Raw genomic sequence first — 16,610 nt, forward strand, 5'->3', positions numbered from 1 at the left:
CGCGATGGCCGCGGGGCAAAAAGGGGCCTCTACTGTACGTCACCGACAACAGAACCAACCGCCGAGTTCTGTGCGACACGGGCCCATCACGGCATCACCCCCACCTCCGCCCTCGAAATCCAACGCGGCGCACGGGGTATCACGCTGGCCGCAGCCAATGGCTCTGACATCCGCACATATGGCACCCGCATGGTCACCCTCGACCTCGCGGGCCGCCGCTACCGCTGGGAGTTCCTCACAGCCAGGGTCCTCTGCCCACTCATCGGCGCCGACTTCCTACGCGCCCACGGCCTCCTTGTCGACATTCCGAGGCACCGCCTCGTCGACATCAACACTGGCCCCCATCCCCGGCGCATTCACCCCGGCCCGTTCGGCCAGCCTGACGACCTACTGCCTCGCCAGAGCCACGGACGACTACTTGGCACTTCTAGCCGAGTTTCCCGCCCTCACTAACCCGACCTTTTCGGCCAAACACGGTGTGGAGCACTATATCCCCACCACCGGCCCCCCGGTTTCTGCCCACGCCCGCAGACTCAACCCGGCCAAGCTGGAAATCGCGCGGGCCGAGTTCACCACCATGGAGCAACTCGGCATCATCCGCCGCTCCAGCAGCCCTTGGGCCTCGCCCCTCCACATCGCCCCCAAGCCCGGCGGAGGCTGGCGCCCTTGCGGGGACTACCGCCGCCTCAACGACACCACCACCCCCGACCGATACCCGGTGCCACACATCCAGGACTTCTCGGCCCGACTGGCCGGACGAACCGTCTTTTCCAAGGTCGACCTGGTGCGCGGTTACTACCAAGTCCCCGTACACCCCGTGGACATCCCCAAAACGGCCGTCATCACTCCATTCGACCTGTTCGCGTTCCTGAGGATGCCCTTCGGCCTCAAGAATGCAGCCCAGGCTTTCCAGCGCCTTATGGACTCAGTCCTCCGGGACCTGAACTTCCTATTCGTCTATCTAGACGACATTCTCGTGGCCAGCTCCTCCAAACAGGAACACCTCGAACACCTTCGCATCCTGTTCGGGCGCCTAGCCCAACACGGGCTCATCCTCAGCCCGGCGAAGTGCCAATTCGGCCTAACCGAGATCGATTTTCTCGGTCACCACATCACCCCTGCTGGGGCCGTCCCCTTGCCCAACAAGGTGCAGGCCGTCCAGCAATTCCCCCGCCCCAAAACCATCAAGGACCTCCAGGAGTTCCTCGGGATGGTGAACTTCTACAACAGGTTCATCCCCAGAGCTGCAGCCCTCATGAAGCCCCTATACGACTCCCTCCGAGGTAAATCCGGCAAGATGGACGTAGGCTGGACCACTGACACGTCAGCCGCCTTCGACGCCACCAAAAACGCGCTCGCCGATGCCCGGGTCGCGCTCACTACCGACGCCTCCGACCACGCGGTTGGAGCCGTGTTTGAGCAGTGGGTCAATGGCGCGTGGCAGCCACTTGCCTTCTACAGCCGCCAACTGCGCCCCCCGGAGGTCAAATACTCTACTTTCGACCGCGAGCTTCTCGCGCTCCACCTGTCGGTCCGCCATTTCAGGTTCCTCCTGGAAGGCCGCCCCTTCACCGCGTACGTGGACCACAAGCCGCTCACATACGCGATGGCCAAGCACACCGAACCCTGGTCCGCTAGGCAGCAACGCCAGCTCGCGGCCGTGTCCGAGTTTACTACGGACATCCAGCACGTCTCCGGTAGAGACAACGTTGTCGCCGATTGCCTTTCCCGTCCCGCCATCTGCGCGAATCACCTCGCGGTCGACTACGCGCAACTAGCAGCGGCCCAGCTCACGGACCCAGACCTCCTCTCGGCAGCTACCAGCCTGCCAGGGCTACGCCTAGCCAAGGTCGCGCACGGGCCCGAAGCCACTGCAGTCACTTGCGACGTCTCACTCGGCCAACCCAGGCCGGTCGTCCTTGCAACCTGGCGCCGCCGCATCTTCGACGCGCTACACACGCACTCCCATCCGGGTGCCCGCGCATCCGTCAAACTCCTCTGCCAGCGTTTCGTCTGGCGCGGCCTCAGCAAAGATGTTCGGACTTGGGCTGCCTCGCCTGCCAACAGGCTAAGGTACAGCTACACACAAGCACCCCATGGAGACTTCGAGGTACCCAGCTGCCGCTTCGACCACGTACACGTCGACATCGTCGGTCCTCTGCCACCATCGCAAGGCCAAACTTATCTCCTCACGATGGTCGACCGCTACACACGCTGGCCTGAGGCAGTGCCGCTGCCCTCCACCACTACAGCCGACATCGCCAGGGCGTTCGTTAACACCTGGGTCGCAAGGTTCGGCGTACCAGCCGACATAACCTCCGACAGAGGCGCCCAGTTCGCCTCCGAACTCTGGACGGCCACAGCACGCAACCTCGGGGTGACGCACCACCGAACCACGGCGTACCACCCGCAGGCCAATGGGCTGTGTGAACGCTTCCACAGGTCCCTCAAGGCCTCACTCCGCGCCGGTCTGCAGGACAGTACCTGGACTGACCGCCTACCGTGGGTGCTACTAGGCCTACGCACCGCGGTCAAGGAAGCCCTCCAGTCCTCGGCAGCGGAGTTAGTCTACGGACAACCGCTGCGCGTCCCAGGCGAATTCCTTCCGGAGGCTACCACGCCTTGGTCGGCCGAACAGCAGCGGCTCAACTCTTTCTCTTCCGCTCAGCAGTTCGCCCCACTTCCGGTCAACCGACACGGCGAACTCGCACCTCACGTCCCGCCAAACTTACAGCAGGCGCGCTTCGTCTTCGTGCGACACGACGCGCACCGTGGGCCCCTGCGACCCCCGTACGACGGACTGTACGAGGTACTACAAACCGGGGACAAGGTCTTCAAGCTGCGACTCGGCGACAGGGTCGACACAGTCTCCACTGACCGGCTCAAACCAGCACACACAGAACCAGGGGAACAGGTCCCCGTGGCCCGGCCTCCAACTAGAGGCCGTCCCACCAGCAAGCCAGCACAGCCGGCGGCGAACCGCCCGGCCCCACCAACTAGACCGGCGACCACTCAGAGCCGCTGCGGCAGAATCATCAGACCACCGTCACGACTCGTCCACTCCTCCTAAGCGGATTCTGGAGGGAGCTCTGTGGCGACACGCCACCACTGGACATAATCCGCTCACGGCGGCACGGACAGTTTAAGCAGACGCCCCCAGCCGGGGGCCCTTTCCTCCAGCAACTTGTTTCCCGCAGGGACAGGCTGCCGGGAGTACTTCCTGTCTGGGGAGTATTTAAGTGGATGCGCGGGCTTTTCCAGTTCCTCTTTGCCATGAGGTTGATTAAAGCAGTTGTTTTTTTACAGGTAGACTATCCTTTTATCCGAAAACCTCGGGACCAGCCGTGTTTCGGTTTTCGGAGAATTTCAGATTTCGGCAGGGGTCCGCGGGGGGTCGTGCGCCCGACACCCCCGCCGACCCCCCCCCCCCCCCCCCCCCCGCGGACCCCCGCCGGCGCTGACCCCCCCCCCCGCCGACTTACGGTCGGGGTCGGCGGGGATCCGCGGGGGGTCGTGCGCACGACTTACGCTGACGCTCAGCGTAAGTCGACGGGGGGCCGGGGGGGGGGGGTCGGCGGGGGTATCGTGCGCACGACTTACGCTGATGCTCAGCGTAAGTCGGCGGGGGGGTCGGGGTCCGCGGGGGGTCGTGCGCACGACTTACGCTAGACTTACGCTGACCGAAAAAACCTTCGGTTTTTTAGAGGGTTTCGGTTTTCGGAAGTCCGGATAAAGGGTAGTCTACCTGTACTAACTCTGGTCTCGAGGTATCTCAACAATAGCATTAAAAACATATCATAAATATTCCCTTCTACCCTGGCAGAAACAACAATTCCCCTTCAGCAACATATTGGAAAAAAAATGCAAGCTATACCCTTAATTTTGTGCTCTAATTTTTCTGCCTGATTTGTAACAGTACAGTCTCTCCATGAGGTCTGCCTCTCTCTCTCTCGCGCTCTGTCTCTCTCGTGCTCTGTCTCTCCTGCGCGCTGTGTGTCTCCCGCGTGCTCTGTCGTGCTTGCTCTTACCCCCACCCGCGCGCACATACGCTCGCACCCTCTGTCATACAGATTTCCTTTGTACAGGAGCAAAAAGTAGTTAGTTCTATTTCGATCTGGTTGCCATGATACTTTGAGTACTGTAGTACAACGAGAGTAAGGTGAAAACTAGAAGTCTCATGATGCACAGCATTTGACCACCAAAGAGGGAAATTCCCAATTCCGTGGCCTCCGACAAAGGGAAAATTTCTTGAAAGCCTTTTAAGTTATTTTTTTGTGTGCATGTTCTGAATATTGTTTCTAGCTGTGTACTTTGACCTGAGTGAAAGAGGAAAGTGGTCTCCCAGAGCATCGTGAAAAAATTGAGTTAATTAATGGACCAGTTTTGCATGATTGGTGATTTGTGATTGGTAGCTTTTGAAAAAAATTAGGGATTCAATTGTTCAGTTTTCCACTCATTACTTGTTGCTCATTGATACCATTTAGCTAATGGATTGGGAACTTGCAGATAAGTGGTTATTTGAGCCAGTAACACATTTTTTGGTTTTATAAAGTTTAACCTCTTGGAATTGCACTTTCAGGTGTACTGCCTTATGGGAAAGTGTGCTGTGATGGGTGCAAGACTATTCATTCTATAGACAACCTCATTTGTGTAATCTATTTAATACAGCCAAATGAAGTAATCTTCACACTTTTACTAAACATTACATTTTAGTTTTTGCTATGAATGGAGATTAGGAAAAGGGTTGGGTAACTTTTTGGGAGGTGGGGTGGGTCCGAGGTAGCTGTACTTGGAGTGGCAAGAGCTTAGCAAACTTTACATGTTTACCACTGACTTTTAAACGTGGTATTTCTGTACGGTAACTTGTACCATTAGTAACAACTCTCCCAAGAGTTTACTTGTCCAGGTGTTGACCACCTCTAGACCTGGTTCTAATGTCTTTTTATCTCAAAAGACTGACCTATGGGCCCAGATTTTGTGGTCAGTGGCAAAGGAACGGTGCCCGCTTTTCACCTGGGGGGAAAAGAAAGCTGCCCACAAAGTTTTGGCGGACTTTAGAGCACAGACTTCCTCTTTTTCGATGTGTGTTTGAATTTGCCGACTTCTGCAGGGGATCTGTTGGGTCTGTGAACAGGGCAGACAGCAAGGAGATTGATCAACCAATCAGATGGAAGAATTCTCACAGATGACAAAACAGCATTTAAAATATAAATTGCATTTAAATCATTGTACAGAAAGCAAAATAAAGATTAGGACATACACATGGGAATAAAGGAGAAACTGATATAGCAAAACACAATTTTTTCTTATATTAAAAATCTGCAACATTTAAATGTTCGTCTGAGGGAATGAGACTCCACACTTATAAAATTAATTTTTCAGGGCCAGAGAGGTTGGTCAGCAGTAATTATGACTTAGTAACCTCAGTTACTCCAGATTGAACAAGTCTTAAGTTTTCATCGGTCTTTACAGCGAAAATAGTGGGTAATTAGTTTTAAGTTCATGTCAAATCAGTGATTCTGTGTTGATTCCATCAGTGAAGACTGTAACAGCGCACCCCATGGAGGAGCGGGTATCTCTGACAGATACTGCCTGATTCCATCGGTGAAGACTGTAACAGCGCACCCTGTGGAGGAGTGGGTATCTCTGACAGATACTGCCTGATTCCATCGGTGAAGACTGTAACAGTGCACCCTGTGGAGGAGTGGGTATCTCTGACAGATACTGCCCGATTCCATCGGTGAAGACTGTAACAGCGCACCCTGTGGAGGAGTGGGTATCTCTGACAGATACTTCCTGATGTACGCGTTTAACTGCACATGTGCAGACGCCAGAAGTTGAGGTCAGTTTTACCCAGTACGAACGCGAATGCAGACAGCCTCGCCATTATTACTGTCGCATATTCAGGGCCATGATGTAACTGGGAAGCAGTCTAGGAATTTCCCCGAACTTGTTGGTAGGTTTTGGTTAAGCCATGAGGTAGTACGTTCGATACCAAGTTGCCACTTTAACAGATGGAAATGAACCACTTGACTTTGAACTAGTCTGGTGGTTAAACTCTCCAAAGTAGCATACAATAAAAAAAACTTTCCCAGAAGTATCATTTACTTGGCAGAGAATTGAAAGCTTTAGTAAAGGGGAAACAAATGGTAATATGAACCTTCCTGTATTATACCTATGAGATGATGGCTTTATAATAGCAGCATGTGGACAATTCAAAATTCAATTTCTGATAGTGAGAAGATCAAAGGAATTTATTCACTGAGTTCATTTTAAATGTTTTCTTGCAAATTGTGGTGAAAGGTTGATTGTTGAAGCTTCCTGCGTGCACCCTGATGCATGTTTCCTGTTGTGAGCCGTCTCTAGTCTGGCAAAGAAGCTGATTCTAGTGAAGGTCAACGACTATCCATTGTCTCCTATTCCAGTGGCCTTGGTCACTAGCATCAGCACTCCTCTTTTGTCATTGGTGACATTCATGGGATGTTGATAACAATTAACAATTTTATTTTGTATGTTTAAAGCGTCAAATGCTACAATTGATATTTGTTCAGCTACTGATCACAAGCTGCTACAAAATCATTGAATTGGTTCGTGGGACGACGCATCATTCTGTTTGCTGGATGACGAATGTTCATAGGCACGGGTTTCTGAACAGACAGGGTCTCGCCTTCTAGGTCCTTTTTAAAGGACGAGGCAAGCCATGTGTGATTCTGGTTTACTGCATCAACAGATTGCAGGACAGTAATCGGTTGTGATAATTCACTAGAAAATGGATGGTCTTGTCCTGTGGATCAGAATTAAATGTGTGCCCTTAGCTTTGCTTTGCTCCATGAGGGTGGGTAGTGATGGTCTGTGGTCGCTGCTGAAATAATTCCAAATATACAGAGTAAGTTTGAGTCCAGCAGCTTTTCCTGACTCCATTGTTCTGTATTTTCCACTGTCTAATCAATAGAATTGATGATGCTCACATGGATGCATGCCTTTAGTATGGTGTGAAAAGGAGATATATTGTGACACTGTTTTAGCTGGAAAGTTAAAGCCACAACCCTTTGATCTGTGTTGGCCATGGCTCACTGGTAACACTCTTGCCTCAGTCAGAAGGTTCAAGCCCCACTCCAGAAAATGAACGCAAACTCTAAGCTGAGACTTCAGTGCAGTACTGAGGGAGTGTTGCACTTTTGGAGGTGCCATCTTTTAGATGAGAAGTTAAACTGAGGACCAATCCACGACCCCTCCGGGGGATGCAGAAGATCCCATGACACTATTTGAAGATAAACAGGGGAGTTGTCCTGGTGCCCGTCAAGTTTTGTCCCTCAATTAACATCACCAAAAATGGGTCATTTATCTCATTACTGTTTGCTGTACGTAAATTAGGTATCTACGTTTCCCTATGTTACATCACTTGCTGCTCTTCAAAACTACTTCATTGACTGTGAAGTCCTGAGGTTGCGAAATACGCTATAAAAATACAATGTTCTTTGTTTAATTGTTATGTTGACCATCTGATTTGTTGAATATAGCATTTTAAAGATGAGAAATACTTCAATTTAGATGTAATCTATTCATTTTTCATTAAACTCATTTTAATTCTAGATAATGAGGTTTATGCTTGGGGCAATAATTCTATGGGACAGTGCGGTCAGGGAAATTCAACTGGTCCCATCACCAAGCCCAAAAAAGTGATTGCTTTGGATGGAGTAGCATGTCAGCAGATTTCTGCTGGAACTTCACACAGCCTAGCTTGGACAGCATTGCCCAGAGACAGGTTAGACATTTTTTTTAAAAAGTGCTTCTACAGTATTTTAGACAGATTGCTGTTTTGACAGATTTTTCAACACTACATTTATTTTGTTGTGACAGACAAGTTGTGGCTTGGCACAGACCTTACTGTGTAGATTTGGAAGAAAGCACTTTTTCCCACCTACGATCATTTCTCGAATGGTACTGTGATGGAATCAACAGTGAAGTTCCACCTCTCCCTTTCCCATCATCCAGGTAGGATTGGCTGACACAAGGCCTGACGAGTTAGAATTCATGAGGTCAAAAGCGGTTGGTGCTGTGAGATTTTATAGCAAGTTAGATTGGGTTGAGTTCCTGTTCCTTGCTATTTTCTGGGAACCATTCATAATTTCAAGACAAAAGTATTCTGCAGTGACCTAGTTAATGTTCTAAGCGGAATGTTATCTGTAATTATACAGGAAACTTTCGTTTAACTGGAGGTTAAAAGTCCGGAAAGCTCTATCTACCGGCAAAATTCAGGAGCTGTTTCCTATAAGTTTTTTTTACTTCTCGTTGCTTTTTTTTTCCCCCAGTCAGGCTCTGCAAGGTCTGTAGCTAAGCAACAGCTTCAGCTAGAGACGCTTGCAGCTGCAGCCGACTGTTTTGAAGCTGTTGCTAAGCAACAGGGTTTGTTGATTCACGGAGCTGAAAAGCTCTATGTTTTAACATTAGCGCTGGTTTATACGGCAGTTTTGATGGTACGGCACCAACTCGGTCCCGTCAGTGCCGGATACCAGAAAGTTTCCTGTACCGTAAACATTAGAAAGCTTATCTGCGTCACACTTGTTAATGCACTTAAAAATATTCATTTGTTTTAGTGCATGAGTTTTGCACACTATTGTAACTTTGAAGTGCACCTAGTAAGCTATTTGTGTAGTCTTCAACTTAATAGGATTAGGCATATCTTGTGCAACAGGCATTTATAGTGTTTAGAATGGTCAATAAGATTGTGCTTTCAATTAATTTAAAATGTTGGCATAACTAATGTGTTCAAGTGTAGTGTTTTCAGTTCGTGAAAGTTCCGTGAAGTTGCAGTGCTACCTTGCCCCTGTGTATTCAGGCAAAGGAGAAATTAGGCCTTGAAAAGATATTGCACAGTATTAATGTGCAAATACTCAACATGTTCATGCAAAATTCTGTTATCCACTACTTTAATGGAAGAATTAAACTTTTTATTCATTGATGGGATGTGGGCATCGCTGGCTAGGCCTGCATTTAGTGCCCATCCCTAATTGCCCTTGAGAAGATGGTGGCGAGCCGCCGCCTTGAACCGCTGCAGTCCACATGGTGTAGGTACACCCACAGTGCTGTTTTAACACAAACCTTCCACTATTATAACAAAGGTGTTAACCAAAGCAATTTCAGGCCAAATCATTAACTTTCTATAGACTAATATCAAACAGTAATCTCACAGTTACATGTTTGGAAAATAATGTTTGGAAAAACATTTTTTTTATGTTGGTAATGACACTAATTACTTTGGAAATTGTTGTGATTGGAGGGTTCTCTGAAACCATTGTCTGTTTTTCACAATTAAGCAGTGGATTTTTTGAACACCAAGTATTCTGTTAGCTGTGTAGATACTGTGTTTTTATGTTCACCAAATGATCTCTTCTGGAATTCAGGTTTAAATCAAGTTTATTAATTTTTTTTTTAATAGGGAGCATCATAATTTTCTTAAGCTTTGTCTGAAGCTGCTGTCCAACCATCTGGCACTGGCTCTGGCTGGAGGTGTGGCCACCAGTATCCTTGGGAGACAGGCCAGGCCACTGAGGAACCTGTTGTTCAGACTAATGGACTCCTCTGTGCCAGATGAAATCCAAGAGGTGAGTTATCGCACAGTCATTCTCCCATACTTGATGTGCTTATTGCCTGATGTAATTAAAAGCAATTCAATCCATGTACTGTTGAGATATATTTGTGGCAGAGGCTTAATGTAGTTTACTAATTCAAACTTGTGTACCAGCAATAGTCTAAGAAACAGAGAGTGCTGTGTCTGACTGAAGTTCAAATACTATTTTCTCCCCTTGTGGGCCGTAGAAAACTTGATTTGAATGCAGTTATGTAGGAGTTCGCGGTTTCCATTTCTTCAATAACTTATCCACTGGCACTTAATTCCATTTTGAACTGGTGGCTTGCTTGACTTTTTGTATACTTTTTGTATACAGGTAGACTACCCTTTATTCCGGACTTCCGAAAACCGAAACCCTCTAAAAACCGAAGGTTTTTTCGTTCGCGTAAGTCGTGCGTGAACGAACAAAAAACCTTCGGTTTTAGAGGGTTCCGGTTTCGGAAGTTCGGATAAAGGGTAAGTCGTGCGCACGACACCCCGCCGACCCCCCCCCGCGGACCCCGCCGGCCCGACAACCGCCAGCCCCGACAACCGCCAGCCCCGACAACCGCCAGCCCCGACAACCGCCGACACCCCGCCGGCCCCGACAACCGCCGACCCCCCGCCGGCCCCGACAACCGCCGACCCCCCCGCGGACCCCGCCGACCCCCGCCAACCGCCGGCCCCGACAACCGCCGGCCCCGACAACCGCCGACCCCCCCCGCCCGGCCCCGACAACCGCCGACCCCCGCCGCGGACCCCGCGGGCCCCGACAACCGCCGACCCCCCCGCGGACCCCGCCGCCCCGACAACCGCAGCCCCGACAACCGCCGATCCCCCCCGCCGGCCCCGACAACCGCCGACCCCGCCAGCCCCGACAACCGCCGATCCCCCCGCCGGCCCCGACAACCGCCGATCCCCCCGTGGGCCCCGACAACCGCCGATCCCCCCGCGGGCCCCGACAACCGCCGATCCCCCCCGCCGGCCCCGACAACCGCCGATCCCCCCGCGGGCCCCGACAACCGCCGATCCCCCCGCGGGCCCCGACAACCGCCGATCCCCCCCGCCGGCCCCGACAACCGCCGACCCCACCCCGCCGGCCCCGACTGACTTACACTGAGCGTCAGCGTAAGTCGTGCGCACGACCCCCCCCGCCGACCCCCCCCCCCCCCCCCCGCCAACCCCCCCCCCCCTGCCGACCCACCTTCCGAAATCCGAAATTCTCCTTTATCCGAAACTCGGCTGGTCCCGAGGTTTTCGGATAAAGGATAGTCTACCTGTACTAACACCTATAAAGTGACCCTTTTCTTGACCCCTCCCATTGTGTCCGTTACTGATACTGTGAACTTGTTTTTCCTCAAACATAATTGAAGAATTTTAAATATAACTAGTGCCACCTTGGTTCAGTTAGTAGCAGTTTCGCCTCTGGGGCCGAAGGTTGTGGGTCCAAGCCGATGAGCACATAATCTAGACATTTCGGGGTAGTACCGAGGATGAGCTGCGTTGTTGAATGTGCCGGCGTTTGGATGAGACATTAAATTAAGCCCCGTCTCCCTGCTCAGCTGGATGTAAAAGATCCCAAGGAATTTTTAGAAGAACTCATGCTGTCCTGATCAATATTGATCCCAAACAACATGACCAAAACACACTACCTGGCCATTTCTCATTGTTAGGCCCTGCTCAGATTGGCTTCTCTCTTTCTCTCTCTGTCTCTTACAAATTGCTAGTCGTGGGCTGGGGGACAAGCACATACAAATAATCACCAAACCTTAAAAGATGAGAGTTCTGGCATTTGAGTTAAAGTAGCATCGTGGTAAGTGGAAGCAGAGACTTGGTAACTGGGGATTAAACCTGGAAATACACAGTGGGTCAATCGAGAAATGTTTCGGGTGTCGACTTTTTCCAGAACTAGAATCTTTCGGAAATCAGCGTGGGAATTGTGCCAGTCATCAGAGTAAAGATTGGGAGGGAATGTTTGCTCAGTTCTCAACTTCTCTCATTCTTGGTATAACTATTACTTGGAAAGCACCCAGCAGATGTGTACAGCACAAGGCAGTGTGCCACTCACTGCACACAGTGCTGACGAGTAGATTGTATCTTGGACAGTTTATAAAAAAAATTCATTCATGGGATGTGGGCGTCGCTGGCAAGGCTGGCATTTATTGCCTGTCCCTAGTTGCCCTCGAGAAGGTGGTGGTGAGCCGCCGCCTTGAACCGCCGCAGTCCGTGTGGTGAAGGTACTCCCACAGTGCGGTTACGGAGGGAGTTCCAGGATTTTGACCCAGTGGCGATGAAGGAATGGTGATATATTTCTAAGTCAGGATGGTGTGTGACTTGGAGAGGAACCTGGAGGTGCTGGTGTTCCCATGCGCCTGCTGCCCTTGTCCTTGTAGGAGGAAGAGGCTGCAGGTTTGGGAGGTTTAACACACGGGTTTATTTTCAAGGTGAGCAGTTTAGGGTAGTACCACCTAGAAGAACTTGGTCAGAATGCAGCATTGTGCCTCAGAGTTGAAAACCCAATGAGTTGACCCTATTCATTTTGATGTTGTTCAGTTACTGGCACCCTGACAGCTGAATGTATTTGCCTGTTTTGCAGTAACTGGGGTTCTAAGTCTTGTTATGTAATTAGGAAGTAGTGTTTAAGTGTGAATGATGAACCGCTAGTACAGTGTTCTCTGCGGTTTCCTGACTGGAGGAGCAACTGTGAATCCGCTTCCAGTGCATTTGTAATGAGGGAGCATTATCATGTCAAAATTATTTTTTTTAACGTAGCTCCTGTTACTTATAAAGCTGTTGTGTGTTGGTGCTTTTGTGAGCATAAAAGATGATTTAAGATCATTATTGTTCAGAAGGCTAGATATAGACTTGTGTTTTCTCTTGCTGTTTTAGGCTGTTATAGAGACCCTGTCTGTGGGTGCTACAATGTTACTGCCGCCACTGCGAGAACGAATGGAGCTGCTACACTCACTACTTCCACAGGGCCCTGACCGATGGGAAAGCTTAACAAAAGGACAAGTAAAAACATATTTTGGATTTTGCATAGATCATTAAGGTCTTAAGTTGTTTACCTTTTTTGTCTTTGATTTAATTTGTTTGCGGCCTGCTGCATTACCTAATGTGTGTAAAAATATGCATGCGTCCAGTCACATTTTCGGACCCTGATGTCTCGAGGATTGTTCATATATGTCATATATACTCTGATGTCCAGATTTACTCAACGAAACTATTCCACCGTCTCCTAGAACAGCCACACAGCTCCCAGATACTGGATTTAATCTTCTAACATAGCACTTCCACAGCAAATTACATTCCCTATCACTTGAGAAAAGAAACTAGTTTTTTTTAATTATTAGTTACTCAGAGTTTTCCCTATACATGTATTTTCACATTGTACTCTAGATACAAAAAACATTGATAAATAGCCACGTTTCTTTTATCTACCAGCAGTTGAAGCCCTTTATTTTCTCTTGGCATCCACCTGATCTTGTGCCAGATACTTGACGTACTAGAACACGACAGTACTTTGAATAAGATGTATATTTAGAGTTTTAATTTTAAAATGTATTTATTTTAAGGCCTTGTGCAATCAGTTTTCCATTCTGTTTTTTCTGTCTCCTTGAATATGATTATCTCCAAAGTGCTGCAAACAGCAAATCACCAAAATTACTTCATTATCCAATTTTTTCAATCTGTGTAGCTGTATTTGCAATGGTGTTAAATTTAATCTGGCTGTAACAAAAAAAGTTCATATTCTATACAAATGCTGACACTCACCTTGTGACTTTTATTTTACACTGGTGGAAAGTGTTCAAATGTACACCTAATATTCTTGATAGCTTCGCATAATATCGATATCACTATTTTTTCTAGAGGATGCAGTTGGATATTATTCTCACCAGTCTACAAGACCACACCCATGTGGCTTCTTTACTGGGTTATAGCTCTCCTCCTGATGTTGAAACCTCCTCTACAGGACCAAATTACAGCAGCTTCCCTGACTCCTCATTCAGCTCCAAGGCCAGTCATCCCGATACTCATCTGGCAGAAATCTTGATGAAAACCCTGCTAAGGAATTTAGGATTCTACACTGTAAGGAACATTCTATTTGCAAATATATTGACTGAATTCAATTCCACTTTGGCAGCAATTTTTTGGGGCAGGAAAATGTTTCTTTATGCTAAATATAATATATCCTCAATATCCTCACCCTCAGTGAGCTCACTGACGATGATCTGGAGGAGAAATGATTTTTAAAATTCTTTTACGAGAGGGAAATTCATAGGGAGTGAGATCTAATTGTCACCAAACGTCTAAAAGGGGTGTTGCTTCTGAGATTATTCCTGTTTGTAATACAGGTTTGTTCTTGTATATGATGGATATAGGAATGAAGGCCCGAGCCCCTTCAGTTAAGTTATTTCTTGGCATGATTTATTTTACAAGCACCCGTGAAGTATGCAATTTTTTAAAAATGTTCTCAAAGTTTGTGTGTAAATGTATTGATTTTTAATCAAATATTGTAATGTAGAAGAGGTTGAACCGAAGAGAATAGTTCTTCTGTGTCCTAGCAGAAGTTGTGTAAAATTTGGGTTGGGTTAAATTCTGTTAAGTTGAAGAAAACATGAACAGGGAACTATAGGCCAGTTAGCCCGACATCAGTAGTAGGAAAAATGTTAGAATTTATTATTAGGGACATGGTAACAGAGTCAACACGGTTTTCAGAAAGGAAATGTGTTTGACAAATCTATTTGTTTTTTTAAGGGTGTAACTAGCAGGGTAGATAAGGGGGAACCAGTGGATGTAGTGTATTTGGATTTGCAAAAGGCATTTGATAAGGTGCCACACAAGAGGTTGTTACACAAGATTAGGGCTCATGGGGTTGGGGGTAATATATTAGCATAGATTGAGGATTGGTTAAGGGACAGAAAACAAGAGTAGGAATAAACGGGTCATTTTCGGGTTGGCAGGTTGTAACTAGTGGGGTGCCGCAAGGATCAGTGCTTGGGCCTTAGCTGTTTACAACCTATATCAATGACTTCGATGAGGGGACAGAGTGTAATGTATCCCAAGTTTGCTGACGATACAAAGCTAGGTGGAAAAGTAAGCTGTGAGGAGGAGACACAGAGGCTGCAAAGAGATATAGACAGGTTAAGTGAGTGGGCAAGAAGGTGGCAGATGGAGGATAAAGTGGGGAAATGTGAAATTATCCACACTGGTAGGAAGAATAGAAAAACAACATTTTTTAAGAACAGAGACACTAGTAAATGTCTGTATGCAGAGGAGTTTGGGTGTCCTTGTACATGAATCACAGAAAGGTAGCCTGCAGGTACAGCAAGCAATTAGGAAGGCAAATGGCATGTTTGCCTTTTATTGCAAAGGGGTTGGAGTATAAGAGTAAGGAAGTCTTGCTGCAATTATGTAGGGCTTTGGTGAGACCACACCTGGAGTACTGTGCGCAGTTTTGGTCTCCTTACTTAAGGAAGGATATACTTGCCTTGAAGGGGGTATAACAAAGTTCACTAGATTGATTTCTGGGATGAGAGGGTTGTCCTATGAAAAGAGATTGAGTAGAATGGGCCTATATTCTCTGGAGTTTAGAAGAATGAGGTGTGATCTCATTGAAAAGTATAAAATTGTTAGAGGGCTTGACAAGGTAGATGTTGAGGCTGTTTCCCCTGCTGGAGAGCCTAAAACCAGGGCTCACAGTCTCAGGACAAGGGGTTGGCCATTTAGAACTGAGATGAGGAATTTCTTCACTCAGGGTTGTGACTCTTGGAATTCTCTACCCCAGAGGGCTGTGGCTACTCAGTTGTTAAGTATATTCAAGGCTGAGGTCGATAGATTTTAGGACACAAAGGGAATCAAGGGGTATGGGGATAGAGTGGGAAAGTGGAGTTGAAGTAGAAGATCAGCCATGATCTTAATAAATGGCAGAGCAGGTTCAAGGGGCAGTACTCCAGCTCCTGTGTTATTCAATGAGCACTGCTTGTCATTATCCATAAGAAGGCCCTACTTTTGGAGGAAAGGGGCAATGTAACTGTTTTTCCCACAGTTAAGTCTCCATTCTACTTGATGTAATTATATAATTAGTAAAGGTTCGTTAATTATGTTAAACCTGATTTGTCGTTGCACTGTATTCACTCTACATAGGACCAGGCTTTTGGAGAACTTGAAAAAAATAGTGACAAGCAACTACTGGGGACATCGTCAGCTGAAAACAGCCAACCAGCTCACTTACATGAACTGCTGTGTTCCCTGCAGAAGCAACTGTTGGCATATTGCCACACCAACAGTGTCAATGAGGTATACATGTGTTCTACATGTCGAGCTTTACTTTGGGAAATGGACATTTGCGATTTCTTTCTGTGCTGCTGGTTGATGGTAAATGTCAAGTGTTTTTTTGTTTAGAGCTCCAGCAGTGTAGCTTTACTACACAAACACCTACAGCTCTTACTGCCTCATGCGACTGAAATTTACTCCCGTTCTGCAACACTACTGAAAGAAAGCTCCTGGAATGGGAGTGTCCGGGACAAGCTTCAAGGTATTGGCGACTTGTTTACTTTTGCTTCATTTCTACTTTATTTCAAACAACAAAGCCCATATTATTGTTGTATTTATAGAATACCATATAGTTGACCATTTCATTGATTTAACAGGTCAGTAACGAGCAAACTAGATAGCTGAATGGCCTCCTGTTGTGCTCTTCGACTTGGCAATTGAAAGATATTTTGGGGTTATGTTTCATTGAGCTAACTTGAGTAAATATATCTCTTGCTTATCAGTACTGTTGAAATGTGATTCATAAGCTGTTGTTGGAAAATATTTTCCCCAAGTTAACATTTATAGGTGACATTGTATCTCATGAAAGTCCCATTTTGATGGTCGAGAGTTCAAAACGTAATTTCAACTGTTGTTTTAACTACTGCCCTCGAGGGTTTATTGAGATGGGCCACTCGATTGAGGTATTTGATGGTTATTGGAGGACTCGATCTTGGTTTGGAGA

The 16,610-nt window shown here is 47.8% G+C and overlaps 1 protein-coding gene across 4 annotated transcripts in view; it reads left to right on the forward strand.

The window, feature by feature from the left end:
- Positions 1–16,610, forward strand: part of herc1 (HECT and RLD domain containing E3 ubiquitin protein ligase family member 1) — a 251,209-nt gene that overhangs the window by 69,556 nt on the left and 165,043 nt on the right. For all 4 annotated transcript variants that reach the window (XM_085972042.1, XM_085972044.1, XM_085972043.1 and 1 more), the window contains exons 10-16: positions 7,594–7,765; positions 7,861–7,995; positions 9,440–9,605; positions 12,500–12,625; positions 13,481–13,699; positions 15,758–15,910; positions 16,016–16,148. In XM_085972042.1, coding sequence (XP_085828168.1) covers positions 7,594–7,765; positions 7,861–7,995; positions 9,440–9,605; positions 12,500–12,625; positions 13,481–13,699; positions 15,758–15,910; positions 16,016–16,148 — 1,104 coding nt within the window. The remainder of the gene's footprint in view (positions 1–7,593; positions 7,766–7,860; positions 7,996–9,439; positions 9,606–12,499; positions 12,626–13,480; positions 13,700–15,757; positions 15,911–16,015; positions 16,149–16,610) is intronic.

Source organism: Somniosus microcephalus, chromosome 32, assembly GCF_052327205.1.
Source record: "Somniosus microcephalus isolate GS21.2 chromosome 32, FLI_Smic_1.0, whole genome shotgun sequence".
Lineage (NCBI taxonomy): Eukaryota > Metazoa > Chordata > Chondrichthyes > Squaliformes > Somniosidae > Somniosus > Somniosus microcephalus.